The 20,819-nt window shown below is 50.1% G+C and overlaps 5 protein-coding genes across 5 annotated transcripts; 2 read left to right on the forward strand and 3 right to left on the reverse strand.

The window, feature by feature from the left end:
- Nucleotides 1-7,692: 7,692 nt before the first annotated feature.
- On the reverse strand, nt 7,693-9,904 carry SCP_0705200 (hypothetical protein; the record flags this gene model as incomplete). The annotated part of the gene is made up of 4 exons (XM_027760445.1): nt 7,693-8,429; nt 8,487-8,667; nt 8,749-9,210; nt 9,284-9,904. 4 exons carry the CDS (start codon nt 9,902-9,904, stop codon nt 7,693-7,695), a joined length of 2,001 nt encoding a protein of 666 aa, XP_027616246.1.
- Nucleotides 9,905-16,176: 6,272 nt separating this feature from the next.
- On the forward strand, nt 16,177-17,716 carry SCP_0705210 (Asparagine--tRNA ligase, mitochondrial; the record flags this gene model as incomplete). Its single annotated transcript, XM_027760446.1, has 4 exons — nt 16,177-16,379; nt 16,435-16,552; nt 16,605-16,742; nt 16,790-17,716. The coding sequence occupies 4 exons, from the start codon at nt 16,177-16,179 to the stop codon at nt 17,714-17,716; spliced, it is 1,386 nt and encodes a 461-aa protein (XP_027616247.1).
- A 320-nt stretch (nt 17,717-18,036) lies between these two features.
- SCP_0705220 (Ribosome biogenesis protein) lies at nt 18,037-19,192 on the reverse strand (the record flags this gene model as incomplete). Its single annotated transcript, XM_027760447.1, has 7 exons — nt 18,037-18,089; nt 18,139-18,257; nt 18,309-18,471; nt 18,542-18,678; nt 18,734-18,840; nt 18,903-18,940; nt 18,997-19,192. 7 exons carry the CDS (start codon nt 19,190-19,192, stop codon nt 18,037-18,039), a joined length of 813 nt encoding a protein of 270 aa, XP_027616248.1.
- Nucleotides 19,193-19,257: 65 nt separating this feature from the next.
- On the forward strand, nt 19,258-19,651 carry SCP_0705230 (hypothetical protein; the record flags this gene model as incomplete). The annotated part of the gene is made up of 3 exons (XM_027760448.1): nt 19,258-19,339; nt 19,390-19,535; nt 19,595-19,651. 3 exons carry the CDS (start codon nt 19,258-19,260, stop codon nt 19,649-19,651), a joined length of 285 nt encoding a protein of 94 aa, XP_027616249.1.
- Nucleotides 19,652-20,000: 349 nt separating this feature from the next.
- SCP_0705240 (hypothetical protein) lies at nt 20,001-20,420 on the reverse strand (the record flags this gene model as incomplete). Its single annotated transcript, XM_027760449.1, has 1 exon — nt 20,001-20,420. One exon carries the CDS (start codon nt 20,418-20,420, stop codon nt 20,001-20,003), a length of 420 nt encoding a protein of 139 aa, XP_027616250.1.
- Between the last annotated feature and the right edge of the window lie 399 nt (nt 20,421-20,819).

Below are 20,819 nucleotides of genomic sequence, written 5' to 3' on the forward strand. Positions count from 1 at the left end.
GGCTGGCGCTTGAAAGGCGGAGAGGATTCTGCTTCAGCAAATTCGGCACTCTGGTCGATGAACGTGACCTCTTCTGGTTGGTCTTACAACCCTTGTGCTTGACGATGATGGATGACTTTGTACGTGTTTCGGACCTAGATTCTCCAATGAAAGTCGGCTATCACATAGAGGATCGAATTGTATTCTCACGTACCACCGTTTGTTTCAGGCTCCACGCAAAGTCATCGAACCTTCTGCGAGAGTGCAGCTCTATCGTGACCCCGTTCGACGGATCGTCGGTGACATAGCGGAGGTCCGAAATATCTTACATTGGCATGGAAGCATAATTCTCCAAGATATCGAAAGTTGTGTCCACAGAGAGATACTATCAATAAATTAGAATTAGCGACGATCCACTACATACCTGACTGAAAGCTTGAAGACTGACCGATATCTTATTTCCCAATTCTGGAGGTTCAAATTCAGCGATGGCGCGACTTACAATGTGACATCCTTGGGATCTCCCGCGTAGCCGGAAAATCTGAGATCATGCAGACCCGTAATAGCGCATTTGTAACTATGCCGCTGCAAATCTGGGAGTAAAGACGCAGCCACGGAAGATATACACGAAAATCGTACCTGTAGCTTGAACATCTCGGACGGCGACCTTAATGCACCTTCATTTGACTCGAGAAGCGGTATCATCCAGGCTGAGCGTTGCAATGACAGACGGTGTCCCGTTTTGCTGCCGGTTACGTGAACCTCTGATCCTGACTATTAGAATGCAGTTCAGTACACTCGAAAAAAAAACTGATCATCTTACATATGATGAGCAACTGTGATAGCCATGTGGTGGCAAGATCTCTAAGCTCGAGCAGAGTGCGATTTTGAACGTAGCTCCGTGGCCAGATGGTGGAAATCGTGTACCACCTACCCGTCTCTCCACTGCAATCAGAGGCATGATGAACCATAGCTTGAAGGATGCAGTAGAGCCGAAGGCTGGAATGCCTGCCTTTCGTCCAAGAAGGTTGGTTGTACTCGACAGTCTCCTTCAACTGTCAATCAGAAGATGAGCGTGTCACTCCAGTTCATCGGTGGAGAAGCCAGAGTCAATGAGATTTTTGATTTCATAGATGAAGCCTCTCCTCGACGGAGTTCATGCTAGCCTCCAAGGACGTGCTGAAGTGTCCTGACTCGGGAGAGGCGGAGAAGGAAGAGCGTGTGGAGGTATTGGACTTACTCCGTTGGTGAGGGCTTGACATGTCGAAGTGTCATAGACTGGGGGGAATGAAGAGTGAACGCCATGGCTTCAAATTGTTCCACGGCGGAATCAAAGAGGATACGCATTGCATGACTGCGATGCATGTTAATATCGAATCAGTTCGGTTTGGGGCTATGACTGCCTAGTTTGATACAGTACTGTACTACTACTAGTACTACTAGTAGTAGTACTACTAAAGGGAGGTGAGCTCGAATTTGGGAGACGCGTTTGACGCGCCATAAAGTCATCACGTGCTCATCAGCAAAAGCGGGAAATTTTTATGTAAAGTTACACCAGTTACATCGGGGTAGCAAGCGTTGTGTAAGTTACACAGGACTAGTAATATTTAAACCGATTTGTAATCAAAGTAAAGGTAGTAGAGGTCTATAAAGAAGATTACATAGAACAGAAATTGATACACAAGTTAGAACAAAAATACATGTCGACAAAGAGTTGTCGAGCGATGTAACCCAAGTCAAACGTTGCTCACCAAGTTACACAATCGGAAGAACTCCCAGACGCCTACATATAATGTTGTAAGGAGCGGCTATTGGGCGTCTACTAGCGCTCTCCGCAGAACTCGCTCCGAGTTGCTCATATTCAGGCCCCCGAATACCGCACCAAATGCAAGCATTAAGGCAAGGCTCTGGTCCAGGCCCTCACAGCGAAAAGATCCGAAGCTGTTTTTTTTTTCTTTTTTTTTTTGTTTTTTGGGAGGAGTGTAACGGCAGGATAGGCAGCCAGATAATTGATCTGTCCCCATCCGCCTGCTTAGTCGGGAGTTTCACCCGGCCTCCAAGGAGGAAAATGCATTTACGCACACCGCGAGGGGCAGTGTGGGGCTCGATCCTCCTCAAGTACTGGGGACATGGGGAGGATCCATACCCACTAAAACCTTATTGTGCAGAGTCCAATCATCAGGTAATTGATCTTCGTGGTCCAAGGTGCCGCTCTAAGTCTGCAGAACGAGTTGCTTGGGGAGGGCTTTGGCGCCGAAATGGGTACGTGTCATGGCGCAGTCTAGTTGTAGTCGCTTGTTTATGGCATACTTCCATCTGTTGGTTATCTCAGCCGGTGCATGCCATTGTGATTTGTCGTCCTCCTTAGATATCCTTTGTTCACATCGTAGTTTCCAGATGAGGTAAGCGGCCTCCGACATAAGAATGCGGTAAAGGCGGGTGGCGCCAAGTCGTATTTTGCCTTGTTCTGAGCGGAAGGCAACGGTGCCGCATCCTAGGATGGTTCCGAGAGAAGGGGGGTACCATCGGGGGTCCTTTTTTCCCCAGAGTTGTCGGGTGAGATTCCAGATTATTTGTTGGCCTGATGCAGAGCATTCACAGAGGATATGCTCGATGGATTCTAGAGTGTCGCATACTGGGCAGAGGGATCTATGTTCATAGTTGGGTATCTTATCCCAGAAGGATCCGCAGTGGAGCGCATTATGCATACACTTCCACAGAAAATCAGATATGGGTCTGGTGAATGCAGGAGATTGGAGGGATTTCCAAATGGTAGAGTCTGTTGGGGTTATTTCCGTGTGGGACAGTATGGCATATCTGGTGATGTCTAAGTGGGCTATGGTTGCAGGTCAGGGGGGGGGGGTTAGGAGAGTGGCCCGTATGCCCCGGTAGGCTAATTTTTGTGTTAGGCATGAGATTTTCGCTCCTGTCAATTGCAGGGAAATGGGGATTGATAGGTCAAGGTCATCTGGGGTGTTTTTAAGGGCCCCTTGACGTGCAAGCTCGTCTGCTCCTGAATTTCCTTCCTCTCCTGAATGACCTTTGACCCATTTGAAGGAGGTGATTGCTGCTCTTTGATGGAGGGATGCTGCTGTTGCTTGAAAGAGGGGTGCATTGTGGGTCCCAATCCACCCCTCATCTTCCCAGTGTGGGAGGTGTTTGGTGAGGCCATCTATGGCATATCGGGAGTCACTAATGATGTGGAGGGGGGCATTCATTGCTGTTGTCTGGGTAGTGTATAGAATTGCGGCAATTTCACCTGCCTGGTTGGATGCCATACCATCCGGAAGGCGAAGTGCTTTGTTTCGTGGATCGTTAGGTCCATACCAAATTCCGCTACCTGCTTGTGCTGTTGCTTCACCATTTTTGATGCAGGATCCATCAGTGTAGATTGTGACTGTATCATTTGGAATGCCTCTTCCCAGTCTTTTTGGGGGTTGTGCACTGACTATGGTGGAGTCTGTGAAGACTTGAAAGACATTTGCTAGGGGGCCAGGGGTGGTGGTGGATGGGTCAAAGAGTATTCTGTCCTGATTTTGTGCTGCTTCCCAGTTACATCGTCTCCGCTGTTTAGTGAGAGAGAGGTTGTCTGGTGTCGGGTTTATCTCTGGGTTCCACTTGGGGCCCAGGAGAGAGATGACATGGAGGGCAGCCTTCATACAGTGGTGTGGGTGTTCACACCCTTTGGACCAGTCAGTTGCACATTGTGTACATCGACAGTTTCTACGAGGAAGGTGTGAAGGAGACATGTTTGGATCATGCTGTCATTTAGTGACATGCAGAAGGTCACCTACAGATTGAACATTGTGTACACTGCGGAGGCATTTAGAGGTTGGTGTGTTATTTAGGTGGCGGAGTAGAGAGCTTGCTCCAATATGATACCAAAATGGGAGTTGCTTCTTGAGAGATGGGGGTAGTTTGAGTGCGGCAAAGTTAGTATTGTATAATTTCCCAGCACGCAGCATTCTGAGAAGGTCTTGTGGTAGTTTGGAGCGTGAGTGGGTGGTTGTGTCCCATGTCTGAAGAAAGACATTAATCTGAGAGTGTTTCTGTACATTTCCGGAGCTGGATGCAACACATTTATTGATAAGAACATCGGCTAGGAAGGCCCACAAGGGGCGGGATGGGGAGAGGTCTAGGAAGGGTCGTAGCCATTTAAGGTCAATTGCAAGGTTACGACTGGTGAGGTCAAGGAGACCAAGTCCTCCTTGGCTGGTTGGGAGGTATAGGGTTTTAATGTTGATGAGTGGAATGCGATTGTCATCCTATATGAATTTTCGGATTATTGAGATCAGGCTCTTCTCAATATGTTTGGGCATTCCTTGAACAGTAGTAAGAAATTGTGTCATACCTCCTACAATCATTTGCACTACAAGGCGGCGTCCTTTGAGAGATGGGTGACTTTTGTTCCAGCGTGTGAGAGCTGCTTGTATTTTCTCTATCACCATGGGCCACTGTGTAGTGGGCTCAACGTGGTTCCCAATCCAGCCACCAAGAATTCGGATTGCTTCCCCATCCTTGGCAATGTGGGTATTAGATGGGAAGGGCAAAGCTGTCGGGTGGATTTTCCGGCTGGTGATCAATTCAGTGCGGTATTCTGGGTTTCCTATTGGTATGATTTCGGTCTTGTGAACATTGAATTTTGCTTTGGCGGCTATGCACCATAGGTCAAGTATTTGTTGTAGAGTGTGGAAGTCATCTGATTCTGCTAGGTATACAGTTGTGTCATCCGCAAAGAGTGTAGTAATCAGGCGGTCAGGTACACCAGGAATGTGAAAACCATGGAGTGATGAGGATCTGAGAAGGCATGCGAGAGGTTCAATTGCAATGTCGAAAAGGAGACATGATATTGGATCGCCTTGGCGTACTCCCCTAGTAACATGGAAGGGGGCACTGATTTCCCCATTAATAATAATGACAGTTTCTGCATGATGGTAGAGAGATCGAATTGTGTTTATAAAGAGGGTAGGAAGGTTGAAGGCTTCAAGGGTACATCATAGGTAGTCATGTGCAATGCGATCATAAGCTTTCTCCTGATCTAATGCAATTATGGCTCCATTTTCTTCTACTGCTTCTGCATAGTCAATCATAAGGCGTGACAAGCGAATTTGGTCATGTATATTCCGGCCAGGGACAAACCCTGCTTGAGCAGGGTGAATAAGTTTGGGTGCAATTACTGATAGGTGTAGGGACAAAGCTTTGGTGAATATTTTGTAATCAGTGTTTAGTAATGTTATGGGCCGATAATTGGCAATGTCTCGCCAATCATTCTTCTTGTATATTGGGCATAGCCAGCCTGTAGCGAAGCTTGCTTCTGGTATAGTTCCATGGGTTTCAATGTCATTATATGTCCAGGTCAGGGTACGGATAACATTGAAGGCCGGGAGTCCTTCATTTGTTTTGGCGAGGAAGCGTGAGTGGAGGGCTTTCCACAGTTCATATGGGATTCCATTTATACCTGAAGCTTTTCCATTTTGTGAGGCCAGGAGGGCTTGAAGAACTGTGTCTTCTGTGATATTTTCAGATAGGTGAGATGGGGTGTTCAGCTTTGCCTTACTGGGAATTGCTCCCAGAGTGTGTAGGGTTGCAGTTTCACGTTCCTGTGCAGAGGCATGGGGGCCATTTGACTGGATGGATTCATGGTAATCACGCGCTAGCTTGGCCATTTTGTCAGAGCGAGTTACGTATTCTGGAGGTGATGAGCCAGGCATTTTCAAGGAGAACATGATGTCTCTCGGGCGTACTTCTTTATTTATTTTGGACCAGTATTTACTTGATGTTTCTGCAGCTAGTTGATATTGAGCTGCAGACATTTTTCGTGCCTTGTGGCTGCGAGCTATCTCGAGTTCTGTAATGCGATGTTGGATTAGGTCTGCTGATAGTCGTAGGTCAGCATCATTTATGTAGCCTGAGTCATTAAGTAGGAGGTCAAGTTGTGTCTTGAGGTTATCTATTTGTATTTGTGTTCGGGGGATAGCTTTCCATGCTGCCAGTTTAGCTTCTTTTAGGACTTGATCTTTAAAGTCTTTGAATAATATTTGTGGGTTTTTTGTGATGGTGCGGTCAGATTCATTGTCCTGTATATCTTGTGCAAGTTTCCTGCTGAGGTAATCAACTGTGTTGAGAAAGCGTTCATTTTGTAGTATATGTAGTGAGATTGTCCACCTTCCTTTCCCTATGTATGGTGTTTGCTTATTCGATATATGGACAGATACTAACTTGTGGTCTGTGTGTATTGCGGTGTCATTAATCATCCAATCAGAGGCTGATTCCATTATTTGCTCATTTACATATATGCGGTCAATCCGAGATTTACTCCCTGTACTCTGTTGGTGGAAGGAAAATGCTCTTGCATTTGAATGTTCGTGTCTCCACCCGTCTTGCAGGAGGAGGTGTTGTTTAAGGTCCATTAGGGTTTGCATGGTTTCAGTTGGGTCAGTGTGACTCGGAAAGCGGTCTAGAGCACCCTCAACCATGTTAAAGTCTCCCAGTAGGACATCTGGGTAAGGGAGGTCATGAATTTCCCAGGTGTCATCTAGTTGTTTCTAGAAGTCTGCATTATCTCTGGGGTCATTTGGTGCATATATTGTTAGGATGTTTAAGGTTAGGTCTGTATGCCATGGGAGGGAGAGGTAAAGTGCTCGTCCAGGAATAAGTTTCTTGATTTTTACATTTTTTATATTTGTTTGTTCTCTATTAAGGACTATGGCGACACCTTGAGCATTGGTGGCATCTGGGGAAGATGAGAAGTGGATACATAGGCGGTGTCCAAATTGTCTGTGCAGTCAGTCTACATATTCTTGGTCAAGGTGTGTTTCTTGGAGAGCTAGGATGCCTATTTTATTGTCTCGCATGAGTTGGTGGATCTGAGTCCACTTATTTGTAGGTTGAGATTGGTGTTTGTCCCTTGCCTCGCATGTTTAGAGATGCAATCTTAAGGTGTGCTTTAGTCTTTCATTGAATTTTGCGCTGGCACCTGCCACGATGATTGCTGCTCCTGTTCATCGGGTGCGCCATTGACGGTATTGGTTGTGAGTCTGGTGTTTGTTGAGGGAGAGGATCCCGATGCCTGTCACCTAACTCTCCTGTCCTGTCATTGGGGGAGTGGGCAGCGGGTAGCCCAGTTCCACCTCTAGGACGGGGGAGGCTCGAGCCATTACCGTGTGTCAAGACCGGGTTTGTGGGGTTTTCTGAATTATATGTGGTTGCTGAGTGTACCGGGTATCGACTTACAGCTATGCATCGGACCGGGGCGCCATTGACCTATGGCTCCAAAGGTGACTATGCCATGTGGTGAGAGACGCTGTGTTCCGCGGTAAAGCAGTGGTTCATTTCTATGGCTTCAGCCTCTTGGTGTGGCTCGTCAGGGCCTAAATAGGCCTCCGCTTTGAAATGTGGTTGCATTTCGAGGGAGCACTCTGGCTTTCCTGTCCCATCACGGTCAGTGTATTTGGGCCAGAGTGAAGAGGGGTGGCAGAATGCAATCTTGAGCGAGATCCGGGTTTCGAGGTTGCATTATGGTTTCCATTGTGTATGTTGCAAGTGCAAAGTAATATATTGTATCGGGTATGTGGCTACGCAGGAGCTACAAGGACGTTCTGTGTTCACCATGATACTATGAAAATAAATATGTAAGGGGATAGCTCTGTGAGTTAGGGTGTAGACATAGGAAGAAAGGTAGGGGGCTAGGCAGGAAGGGGCCATTGGTAGGCATTAGAGCGTCGTCAGAGATTTAGGCGCGCCCCATTCCCCATCCGCGCGGGCAGTTATCATATCCGCGCCCTCGAGAGAGACCACGATAACTGCTGCATGCCGGCCGATGTTGCGTGCCGCCCTGTTCGCGCACCATCCGGGGAGGGTAGGGAAGGGGCACATGTCGACAATGTGGTCAGCGGCATGACAGTAGGAGCAACGGCGAGGAGGGAGTGCACGGCCAGTACCTTGCCACTGGGTGTTGAAGGTGAGGCTGGTAACAAAGCTGTGCCATGTGTTCCATTGCTCGAGGTTGATCGGCGGTATGTCAATGTACACGTTATAGGCCTGTGAGATTACACCGATGTCATCGCAAATGTCTACTGTACGGATCTGGATTGAGCGGAGGGTGTCATCGGTCTGCTTTTGACCTCGGGCATCATATCCGACTATGCCAAGGAGCTGTTGGATGCTCTGCGGGTTGACGAGGCGGTCGAGGATGAGCTTCGGGATGTCCTGGAAGGAGTGGTTGGTGAAGCCTGCAAAGGTGCATACATACTGCGGCACCTCCCAGACGAAGTCCATTGCAACGAAGGAGACCTCAGGAGTCAGGTAGCAATACTGCACGATGATGTCTCTCTTCTGGGACTTCGTTATGTTGAAGGCGACGAAGGAGTAGAGGGCATCGTTGATGAGCTTAGAGTCGTAGAGCAGGTGCGGGTGGTTCATCATGACTTTGGGGATCTGGTGTGCGTGTTCTAAGGTTTTCGTGATCTTCGTCATCAGGTATGGTTGGAGAACTCAGTCATTTGCACTTGATCCTAGCGGCATGATAGCAACGCGGGCCATGTCATGCTTGCCCCAGGCATCCATCAGGTCGCGTGCCAGGTTGTCGATGAAGAAGTATGGCTGGTGCCCGTAGATGTCAGGGAAGCCCTCCGCAGGCGTCGGCGTGAGAGTCAGAGCCGGAGCATTTGGAACTGCTGTAGCCACCGGCTATGTCTGGTGTTAGGCAGCAACAGCTATCTGGGTGATAAGGTCCGCATGAGATGCGGCATCCTGCAGATTACTAGTTACTTGAGGGTCCACTTCATCCTCTGGTTGCGTTGGCTGCTGGTTAGCTGCCGCGATCTGGGCAATGATATGCGTGTGGGATGAGTCCTTCGGTGCATTTAGAAAACGTCCTGTGCACGGGTGCGGTGTGTCCACTTTCATTGTCGTGGCATGCAAGCCTTTCCTTCTCGGCTCCGCGGGTGGAATGTTTGGAGCAGGCGCGATGTTGGGTGTCTGGGTGTCAGGGAGTGCCGGGGCACTCTCGAGTTGGACCTTCAGCTGGTGAGGTATGAGACGGCGGGGGTCCCTTTGCACACAGTCCTCAGTGGGGGAGGAGGGGAGGAAGGGGTCGTCGGATTGAGAGAGGGGAGAGGAGGTCCTCGGAGAGATTTCCTCGTCGGTCTGGTATTCCCCGGGTTCCTGCGCCGGTCTGGTCTGCTGCAGAGGAGTAGCAGGCTCGAGAGGTAGCTGGTCATCAGGGATGAACTAGAGTGGGTAAGTGAGGGTAGTTGGCATTGTTGTTCGGACGTACGTGTTCCATCTGCTCTCACATCTCCACTTCATTGTGCAGCGTTAGGTGCAGGGGGTGTTGCAACTGAGGCTCCTCGAGAGCGCGTTCAATGCTTCTGTTACACTTCGCTATGCCATCGGTGTGCGGCTCGGTTCTGCCAGAGGTCTGGTGGTTAGCTCGAATGTCGGTATTCGTCTGTGGGGCGGGACTCGTCAGGCCTGAGATGCTTGTCTGGCCTTGTTTCAGTGGCTCCTCTTGAAAGCCAATGTACTTGGACAGCATCACAAGTGTCTGTACTTGTTGTTCCTTTGTGAGTCCTTGGATCCTGGCAAGCATCTCTGCTAGCGGGATATCGTCCTGTCCCAGAGCCTCGTATGCTCCAGAGATCCTACGAATTGCTGACACGGGACAAGGGGTCATTCGAGCATCATGGGGGATTGTGCTGTCGATCTGTTGAGGTACAGAGGGTTGCACGATGGCGGTCATGGTAACGAGCATCGACATGGGTACTGGAGTGTCAGTGCTCGCGGAAACGCGGGGCGGCTGCATCATTGTTGTTGCGATCGCAGTTTGGTCCTCCTTGGTATCAGTCTTGTCCTGCGCTGTGGGGGCTGCCTTATGGGCATGATGGCCGATTTTGGAAATTTTCAATGGCGGCGGCTGCGGCATAGTTTCTGTGTCTGTGGTTTCTCATTAGACGTGAATTTATTGGAGCGGGCATATCTACCAATTTCTTCCTGGTTGGATTGGGCTTGTTTTTCTTGGCGAGCTGCTGCTAGGAGAGCCGTTTGCTGGCACGTGCGGCGGGTCATTGGGGAGGGACGTACTTCGCTAGGGGATTTGCATGTCTATTTGTTTACGTCATTCTGCGGCATATGCGATTGCTGGGCTGTTCCGTCGGCGCACGTGTAGAGGCTCGACTGCACCGTGCCATAAGGCCTCGTCGTCAGGTATGTGGTAAGGGTCCGGAGTGGTTGAGACTTAGCTTTTAATGAGGTTGTAGGGGTCAGTTTGGCGTTCCTACGGTCTACAGTATTCGTGCATTTTGGAGGGTAGGGCATGTTATGTCGCTTTAGCTGAGGGGCAGGGATGTCGTCATTGTCGTTCTCCTGTTCATGCAAGGTTGTCGTGTCTAATTTTAGATCGGGCAGCTGGCCAGCGGACGATATTCGCATCTTCTCTTGTGTGGGAGCTGTTTGCGGAGTTGTTGACAAGATGGTTCACTTTGCGTTAATAGGGCATTGGGCGCAAGGTTGATTCATATAAACGAGCTGGTACAACAGGCTAGGAATCGTGGGGAATAGTAGTCTCTGCGTGTAGTCATTATGGGGCATTTGGTTTGTGAGAGTAGGTGCTTACACGTGTGGTTCGGAGGTCATGCTAGGCAGCCCGGGCCGCTCAGAGGTTTTGTGCTTTGCGTTTTTGGAAGTGTGATATCTCGGTGTCTGTGATGCTCGTCCAATCACATTTGACAGAGATGTATATGGTTTCTCCACGCATTGTTTCAAGGATCTTGAGGGTGATGTTGTGAGTCCCGACATAACATATCTCTGTGATAATCCCCTTCCCCAGAGGGTGGACCTTGATATGGGATCCAATTCCGATGAGTCGGTATGCTGGGAAGACAACTGTCCATGAGGTAGATGGAGTGGGGATTCAATGTGGTCTGTCGATCCATAGAGTGAGTGTGTCGGCAAAGAATTCGATAAGGGGTCTGCTGGAGGTACATGTGTCAGGTCGTGAGCAGATTTCCCCTAGGGGTGTTATGTCAGATGGGTGTGGTAGTGCAATGTATAGGCCTTGGATTGACTTTAAGGTTGGATTGGGGGGTAGCAGTTCATCGCGTGGAGGCTTTGTAGAGAGATGAAAGGGGGGTAACTAGTACAGGAGGGATGGCATAGTCATTGTCCTCTTTTTCATGATGGCCATTGATTGTTGCTTTAATATTCTTTGAATGCGCGTCTGTCGCGTAATTACGCGAGGCGCTTGTTTGCTTGAAATTGGTATTTGGCTGACTTTTCATCAACGTATTTCGAGTGGCAGTCACAAGAGTTGGATTATAGGGGCCTCTAGAATATATGGTTTTCGTTCTTTTAGGTTTCCGACAGAAGGTGTTCAGTGAACTTGGCATTTCCCTATGTACTTTGTCAACTAGTCACGTGCCACAGGGGCCTCAGGCCGCTCCGCGTGGTTAGTTACATAATGATGCCATTGTGGGCGATGTCAGTAGGGTTAGGGTGGAGTTGTCGTGTACAGGGGGGGGTATGGATTCAGAATGAGTTTCGTTGGGGCTGGTTACGTGGTTGTGTATGTGTGTGAGTCTGAGGACGTGAGTCCTTGTGCAAAGTGCACGTTTTTGTGTGTATCCCAGTGGGGATTAGGGGAGCAGCACTGAGCGTGTCAAGTGTGTCCGTTGGTTGATTGTCTTTGCACCTGTTAGCTTCCCTTGTTATCCCAGGGGATTACAAGGTACTAGTCCTCTGGACCACGTAGAGGTCGACGCAGGGCTGAGAGGTGTGGTATACCCTCCCAGGGGAGATCCGAAGCTGTTTCGAGGCGACTCTGAGGCAAGTCTGAGGCTAATCTCGATGCATCGCGACTACCGTCCACCGACAATTCTCGCCACCCTCACTCACGTATAAATTTGCAGCCTCTGTCAGTTCAATGTGCATGCCAGGTGAGTGCCGTTACACGCGGCTAACTATATGTATAGGTCTACCGGGTTTGTTGTTGCGCGCTGCTTGGTCGGGCTCTCGTGGTTGGAGCGACTCACGGTGCGTTCTATTTCAATCTCTATTGTTTTATGTCTCTGGGTGAAAGTGTAGGTACGTTTTTCTAGTGTTGGTTGTTATGGCGGTACGCGGGTGTTGGTGCGGTAAGTGGGCCTAACTATTTGTTTGTTATGGCGGCATGCAGATGTTACTGCAGTAAGTGGGCGTTATGGCGGCACGCGGGTTTTCGTGCAGTAAGTTGGGGCAAATTGGTCATTCCAAGGATTTTCCCCGTGGCAGGCGGGCCGGGGACCACCCAAGGATTTTGGCGCTTCGCGCCAAAATCGTACCAAGGAATTTCTCGCCGACCGTGATGCGCGCATCGGCGAGAGCAAACTATTCTATCTTGTTCTGCCCTCACCACTTCGATTACATCTAACGCGACAGCAAAGGATGTCTCAGGCATCCCAGGTCTCCCTGTGGCTGCAGACTATGCGACTAGCCTTATGCTCGGGCGCGCCGCCTCTGGCGGCGATGATGCATTCGCTACAACTGAGCAAGTGCGAAGCTTTAACCGTACCGCAGGTGCACGAAACTACCACGGCCTGAGCTCTTGACCTCAGGTGTGCTTGAACAGGAGTTGTAAATAGTAAATCCTCAATTCTTGCATTGCTGCAACGAGACAGACAGATGAGCAGCGTAGCGAATGCGCTATGCTGCTCGGAGCTCACTTTTTGCTTTATTTCCTTTCTCACTGGCAGCATCTGCTCTTGACCTGCTCTCACAGTCCTGCCCACTGCCCTGTAGCCCTCCGCCCATACAGTTACTAGTAGGGCTCTCGTTGACCACACTCTCATCTGTGATGTGTGCGCTGCCCCTATTTCATCAGCAAAAGTGCACTTCTGTTACCATCGGTTACATAGCATTGTAATCTAGGAAATCCGTTACAACACTCGAAATTATTGAGCAAAGTTGTAATGGATTGTAACTTCTCTACGGGGGTTCCGAATATTTCCCAATGTTTCAAAATATTTGGTAATCCATTCACAATGTACACAATCTATTCCGAATACCTGGAATGTTTGGGACTCATTACCATGGATTCCCAGGTTTATAAGGCATCGTGATGGGATTGTAAGCAGTGGCAATGTCAGGGGACAACTTATAATGGCTGTACAAATAGACTTACTCCCAGTGGACAGAGCACAGGACAGGAAATATAGTAATCATTGCGGCAAATACAACATAACATACAACAGGTGTGACTACATATGAATACAGAGAGTTCACCACAGTCCGCATGAGTGCCAAATAGAACAGGAGAGCAGTGCAAAACCTAAAGAGAGCACAAAACCGGAACACCACGAGCTGGCGCGAGAGCAGGATGACCATCGAGAGGTGAGCTGGATGTCCGAGAGAGCACAAAGGTTGAGAAAGTGCCACCGCAAGGAGAAGCGGCAGCGAGAAACAGAGGCGGTGAAATCTCAACGACGAGGGCCAACAAGACCATCCAGGAGAGGGTAGCAAGAGTACAGAAATCCAAAGGCAGTCTGTGCAGAATGCTGTGAGACAGTGCTACACTTGGTGCATACATTGAGGTCGGTGAACCTGGGGCCTACTGACTGTAGTGTCGTTCTTTCAAAGTTGACAGACTGTTGCTGTCGTTGCGGCAGTCTGAGCGCACATTCCTGCTGGCATCTGCACGAAAGACCTGTCTATAATAAAGGAATTTATTGGGTAAGTTGTCATGCAGGCAATGATACGTGCTCAATATGTCAGTTGAAACATCGCGAGCTTTGCGAAGACAAACCGGTCCAGTGCGGGCAGGCCTGCGGAGAGAGTGCATCAACTATGTTACCGTCTAGAGTGCACGATTACTCACTGGCTGGGCATCGCGAGCCCGCTGCTGCTAGTATGGCCGGTGTCCAAATCTTGACTCGGTATATGCACTGTGGACGGTCGCGAAGTGTGAATTCTAGGCAGTTCAAAGGATACTCAATAGTACATGCACCTGCTCAGGCTCGATCTGGTGTGGTGTATGCATCGAGAGCACTAGCTCCATGCATCACGATACGGCATGTACCATGATCCTGTTCCCAATTCATGACAGCAAAGACAAGACGGAACACATACTGCAGTCATACAGATAGGTGTGTGAGCAGTGGAAGGGCACAAGTGTGTCACTTTAAATGGACGAGAAGCTCCTAAGGCACGTCCTGCAGGAAGGGCACATATGTAGAATGAGAAGAGCAAAGCACTCAGTGGAAATGGTGTTAACGTTGGCGAGGCGCGCTTCTGCGGCGTCGTTGTCATTAATGTTGTCGTCAGAAAAGCGGCTGTGCCGCCAAGAATGCGTCGACATACAAGGAGGAATCAAAGCAGTGAAAGACACCAGAAGAGACTGACCGCCTCTTATATGGCCGGGAGGAGAGAAGTGTACTACGTCATCACTGTTGAGTAGCTTCCAAATTGGGAAGAGTCACTTCGCAAGCCGACTGGGCCGTCACCGTGTGCCTTTGACTTTGACTACTTTGCTACGTACACAAGTTTGTCGGACCCAAGACCGCGTGAAGGGGCTGGTTTGCTCAAGGTCCTATTCATATTCCTGCCGGCCACAGAACATAGAATGGGCAGTGAATATCGGAACGAGGATATGCAAAGGATCTCGGAGTCGAAGAAACGGTATGGACGAGCTGGAGTCCGCAGGCAGGTAAATGACTGTCCTAGTGTAGTCTGATAGTGGATCGTTCCGTGGACGTTGTTCTGTGCTCCCTTGTCGAATATTTCTTGAGTCTCTGCCTTCAGTATAATCACTATTAATCACCATGTTCGCTCAACATTACAAGCTCTTACAACTGCCTTACATAGGTTTATAGTGCATTGTAATGGCATTGCAATCAGTCATCTACGTTACCGAGCATTGCAACGAATTTGAAGGGATTACGAAGGTCGCAATGCAGCCCCATTATTCTAATGGCTTACGATGACATTCTAACCTGTTATCACATGCGGGCGAATACTACAATCGTCGGAATCCGTTGTAACAATTGTGCACTTTTGCTGATGTTGTTCACTGCACCTGCTCCCCCGTCTTACTCCTTGTCCCGAGGGTTTGCCTCTCGTTGAATTCTCCCCACTGCACTACTTATCCTACCTGCTCTGTCAGTCACCTTCTGCATGTGTGTACCTAGGCATCAAATGCTGACTTCGCTCTCGCCTGCTTGTTATTCGTACTCACTCCACCTTGCCTGCCATGTACTTACCTTACCTGCCGTGTTGGGCCCTTCCTGCAAAGTGAGTACTGGCTTCTTCCCTCTGTAAATTTGAATAAAATGAAATGTATTCCAATGTAAAATCTATCTTTTTTTGGTGCGGTCTCAATTGCGAGAACGCGGAGAACATACCTTTTCATAGAACTGTACGTCGAGATCACATGATCCTCGGATCATTTTGGTCTGTCGATTTGGGGTTAGGGTTCAAATTGGTCGGATTGGTCTTGGACCAATCCTGGACCAATATTGGTCGGTCCTTGGTATGGCGGTGTAGCCGTAAGTAGGCCCAACTAGTTCTCATGTAGAGCACTTTGTACGTCTTGTACCGCTGCAGTAATAATAATATGTTGATATAATTAATTTGGAATACTCCCACTTTTGAGAATTATAAAACCGATCTGAATGAATTGGTTTCGGTCTGTTTAGGACAGTCTGTGCCTGCGTGCTACAAGTGCATAATAAATTTTGTAGGAAGTTATATGAGCTTCGTAACCTGTAAAATGTTTCCAGAGTTTATAACTGATTATGCCAGTTGGCAACTCTGCAATCTGACTCAGGGTTACAATGCAATGTATTCCTTGGTGAAAAAATTGCGCAAGTTACATGGAATTACACCTTTATAATCTCTTTGGAGAAAATTCCCGGTCTTGCTGATGCTGTGGCATGCTCCAAAATGTGACGGCTCCTAGTGTGACCAACAAGTATCCCTTTTCTTTATTTGGTAGATTCACTCATCATTTTCGTCGTACAACTGTGTACTTTTCCAACAGATCCTCCCTCTCGCCTCTACTCAGCACAAGCAGTTTCCCTAGAACTTATTAGCTACACATGTCATACAGGTGTTGATCTCAGGACAGACACGAGTAAACTCCAACTATTCTAACCTTGGCTTCCAGTCATACCAGCTTCCCACTCGTTTATGTGTCACCGCGTTGCCAGTACAGGTGGATGAGCTAGTATGATATTTCGGCGGTTCTTGTCGACTTCTCTGCCCCCCACTATCCGACAACTACTGTCGAGCCATGTTTCTGCTCCGGTAGAGGTGACTGGATGGGTTAAATCCGTCCGTCGGCAGAAGAACATCGCATTCGCAGTCATCTCAGACGGAAGCTCAGATCGAGGCCTTCAGGCCGTCTTCACAAATACCGATCTCGCGAAAAGGTACGCTCTGATGCGCATATCTTAATTCTCTGCATGTTGGCCAATATCTCGCAAGCTTAACGAATGGCGCGAGTGTGCGCCTGGGCGGGAAGTTGTCGGACAGCCCAGGAGCTCGACAGGACAAGGAACTTCAAGTTGACTCGGTAGAAGTTCTGGGAGACTGCGACCCCTCCGTACGCATCGTGAATTTCTCCTCCGCCAGATCTCCTCATAACTGCGTTCTAGACATATCCAATACAGAAGAAGATCTTGACGGTTGACTATCTCCGCGATCACTGCCACCTGCGTGCGCGTACAGATACAATTGCTTCAATGCTTCGCCTGCGAGACCACGCACAGCGCGTGCTCCACCACTTCTACGAGGTATAGCATCTGCTCCGTTGTAGTCGATTGTGCTCACTGAACGCAAGACTCAAGGTTTCTGCTACGTACACACTCCGATTCTGACATCGAGTGACTGCGAGGGTGCCGGAGAAACCTTCGGCATCGCTGCATCATCCCATCCAGAGCACGCTTCAGCGCAGCGAAGCGACTTCTTTGGGCTTCCTGCGTACCTCACTGTATCGTCCCAACTGCACCTCGAAGCCATTGCAACCGCAATTTCTCGCGTGTACACCCTCTCACCGTGCTTCCGCGCGGAGCGCTCGCAGACAGGCCGCCATCTCGCCGAGTTCTGGATGCTTGAGGCAGAGTGGGCATTTACGCGCAGCGTCGACGATATTTGCAGGTTTGTGGAGGCGTCTCTGAAAGACCTCCTCCAGAACAGTCGCGACGCAATGGCGCCTCTATGGAACGATCACGATCACCCGGGTGCCGCGGTACTCCAGGCGGCCGCGTCCTCAACAGAATGGGTACGCATCAGCTACAGCGATGCGGTCACTGAGCTCGAGGCGCACCAGCGGGCGACGCGTGCGTTCGCGTTCGACCCCGGCTGGGGCAAGCCGCTGCAAAGCGAGCACGAGCGCTGGCTCGCAGAGACGCTGGTGCGCGGACCCGTGTTCGTGACGGACTACCCCGCAATCCTCAAGCCGTTCTACATGCGCATGAACGACGATGGGAAGACGGTCGCGTGTTTCGACCTGCTCATCCCGCACATGGGCGAGCTCGCTGGTGGGTCGCTGCGCGAGGAACGGCATGAGGTGCTTAAGGAAGCGTTGAACCAACACAATCTGCCAGAAGACGAATACGGGTGGTACCTTGATCTGAGAATGTACGGCGGTGCGCCACATGGAGGATTCGGGATGGGCTTCGAGAGGCTAATTAGTTGGATGAGCGGAATTGAGAACGTGCGGGAGTGCATTGCCATGCCAAGGTGGTCCGGAAGAATGTTGCTGTGATATCATTACACCCTCTACTTCTTCGTAGCGCAGCTCAGAAAATGACAATACGAAGAGTTATTACAGGTGCGCCAATGTCTGCGTCACCTTCCGGATTGCAGTGTGCATTCGTAATGGACTGAATAAACTAGTAACGGGTAGATAATACGGCTCACCTTCGCAAAGTTGGGAGGTTGCAACAGACAGAACATGACTGTCAATTATCTGGGTGGGACAGGATGCTTAAGGCACAGGAGGAAACACTCACGGATGCACGCTAACGATATAATGTGAAAGCGGTAAGAATTACACAGAGCTTGCAATCGGGAGTTCGGGATGTTCTACTCGTGATTTTGATGGTTCGGGTTTTCAAACAGAAGATCCTCGCCGTAATCTGGTCCAGATTTCAGTGCCACCGCGCGTCATTCATGCGTCGCACACACCTGACTGTTCCGCAGCGCGGGACTGTACGTACGCGTCCTCGAGATCCTGCATAATTTTTTTCTGCGTGTCCTCCATTTCTGCTGCTGAAGCACAAGTCGAGTAGCGTTCGAAGAATTGGCTGTCGAGCCGCTCTTAGTACCGCGATTCGAGACCTCAATATCCGACGTACCGGTTAACCGTCCAGAATGACGCGCCCCAGCCAAATTTGCTCAGCACTTTGTCTGCGTATAGGTGGAAACCCGTAATGTAAAAGGCCGCGGCGATGGCTTCCACGCAATTCAGCCTCCACGGTTTCCCGTAGTTGACTGGATTCGCCGCCACTAGGTATGGGACTGTTAAGCGGCAGTCAGCACATCCGTGGGGCAAGCGATCACCCCCGACGATGTATAAAGCTAGACTCACGGAGACGTTCATGAGGGCTTGCAATCTTCCTAAACGGCACATCGTCCAGTCTTGCCCACGAACATTCGACTACCGCCAGGCCGTTCTTTAGCACGATATCACGATCCGCAGGGCTGACCATCTGTGTTCCCTTCGGGCTGGCGCCACAATGGAAGTCGGTCATTAAAGAATGGGATACTCCTGAAATCTTACGATACAACGATCCCTCGGAAGCGTTGGCCAACTTTGAGTTCCTTCATGAACCCCAACCGAGCAAGCCGTTTGCCTGAACATCGGCGAGGGTCACAGTGATCGAAGTCCTGCATATTCGTTCGGCGTACAGTCAACGCATGCTTCACCGTCCAGCGTATGCAGAGCTCACCCACATAGCAATAGGCACATCTATTGTTGTCTCTGAGGCTGCGATGGTGCATCAGTGCATGATAATCTGACCTCCCAATGAACACAGCTCTCACTATCTTCCGCCGCATCTTCCGAGCCTGAATCGTCGTCCTCTCCGGAAGAATGACCCTCGTCAACAGCGCTCTCAGGACGCCGCTCGTCTTCAAGTACCTCTATCTGTGAATCATTTCTAGGTTCTCTTCTGTATTTGCCAGAATGCGAGACCCCGCGAGCTCGTCGTGCGCCGGGCTGAGGTCGTCGTTTGGCCATGGAGCGTGGGAACCTCACCGTCGGTCAATTTGGCTGAAGTGAGTGATCGTGTTCACCAGCGAGCCATGTTCCCCACCCTCGTCCGACTCTCAAAGGCGTCCCGACGCACCCTTACCCCGAAACGGGGAAACAAAGACTACTACAAGGGTTTGTTCTCCCTATTTGTTCAATGTAACAGTTCGGTGACAACTCCACAGGCACGCGCCAGGCGACTCTCCCGGGTGGACATCGCACAGGCGCACCTGGAAAGCATGTTATAGGCGGAAAGGCGAAGTACCGTCTGATTGACGAGCAAGTGCGGTTCTTTGTCGCACCGCCAATCGAGGAGATTGAAAACTCGCGAGTGCGCATCGTCTCGTCTCTTGGCGTGCTTCACATCTCACGCTTCTTCCTGGGTTGTAGTTGCGACCATACGTTGCGGTCGGTTTCAGATTGAAGGATGTACAACAGGAGTCATGATGCCAAGTTGTTAGGCGTTCCTTTCCGTGGACAGGGCACGTCAAGTACTTAGAACAGAGTGGTAATGTCGTAACGTCTGTGGTTGCATTCTGGATTGACTATGGTGCATGAGCCCAATTGCATCGTCTGAAGGCGATGATGTCTTTCATATCGTCTGCGTGATTCGTAGGTGACATCAAGATGGCCTGTGGAAGCCAGTATATAACCGACCATGCATCGAAGTACTGGACTGATTCTGTAGCGGATGCAGACAAGACAGTATGTATATTCTCAAAATTAGGCTGATACAAGTTCTAGTGACAGACCAACCATGACATGACCGTCCTGCATCTGTGACCCCCCGCGTTGTCTACTCCGCTGTCTCACGATTGCCAGCCTTGCCGACTTCGATGATGAGACACAGATACATGTAAGTATGAGCAGCACTGGCGTCGTTACTGTACGCGATGTACGGGCTCTCGATGGAGTTCACCTTCGGCGTCTCCGTGACCCAATGCACCTCGATATCCCGCTGTTGCTCCGGCCAATCGACGGCACGCAGGAGCTTGCCTCCATAGTTCTCTTGAAGGTGGCACCACAGCTGGGTGTCCAGGCAATCGTCCGACATGTCGACCACTCTGTCGCAGAGCACCTCCACGCCCCTCTCTCCGTCGTCGGCATCCCGGAACAGAAGCTGGACGGAAGCGTTCAGGTGGAGCTCCCGACAGATGCGTAGGAGGACGGCGTCACTGCCTTTCAGGTACCCCAGCAAGTCTTTCAGTGTATGCATGCATTTCTTTTCATATCGCCGAGCACCCTTTGTCCCCAGAGGATACTGATGCCGCAGCCGGAAGCCGAGAGTACCGCCCAGCGGTGAGAATGCCGGATTTTTAGAAGCTCTTTGAGCCTGTCCCTGAATGGAAATTCATTCAGAGAGTTTGGGTGGGCGTTCGGGACGGTATGATACAGGTCCTCAGAGCCGAAGTACGGATTGTATGTCAGCGTGACGCGATAGCCGGATTCGACGGGCAGGACCTGGGTGCTCGACGTCGCTGTAGAACGCGACGTACCCAATGCAAGGCTCCGATTGCTCCGCAAACGTCGCCGCTGAGTCGAAGGTCCATTCTTCGTTGTCGTGGCGCAGGGCGAGAGCACCACCCCTGTGGGGCATAGGGAAAACGACAACCAG

This window comes from Sparassis crispa (genome assembly GCF_003851025.1).
Source record: "Sparassis crispa DNA, contig_000006F, whole genome shotgun sequence".
Lineage (NCBI taxonomy): Eukaryota > Fungi > Basidiomycota > Agaricomycetes > Polyporales > Sparassidaceae > Sparassis > Sparassis crispa.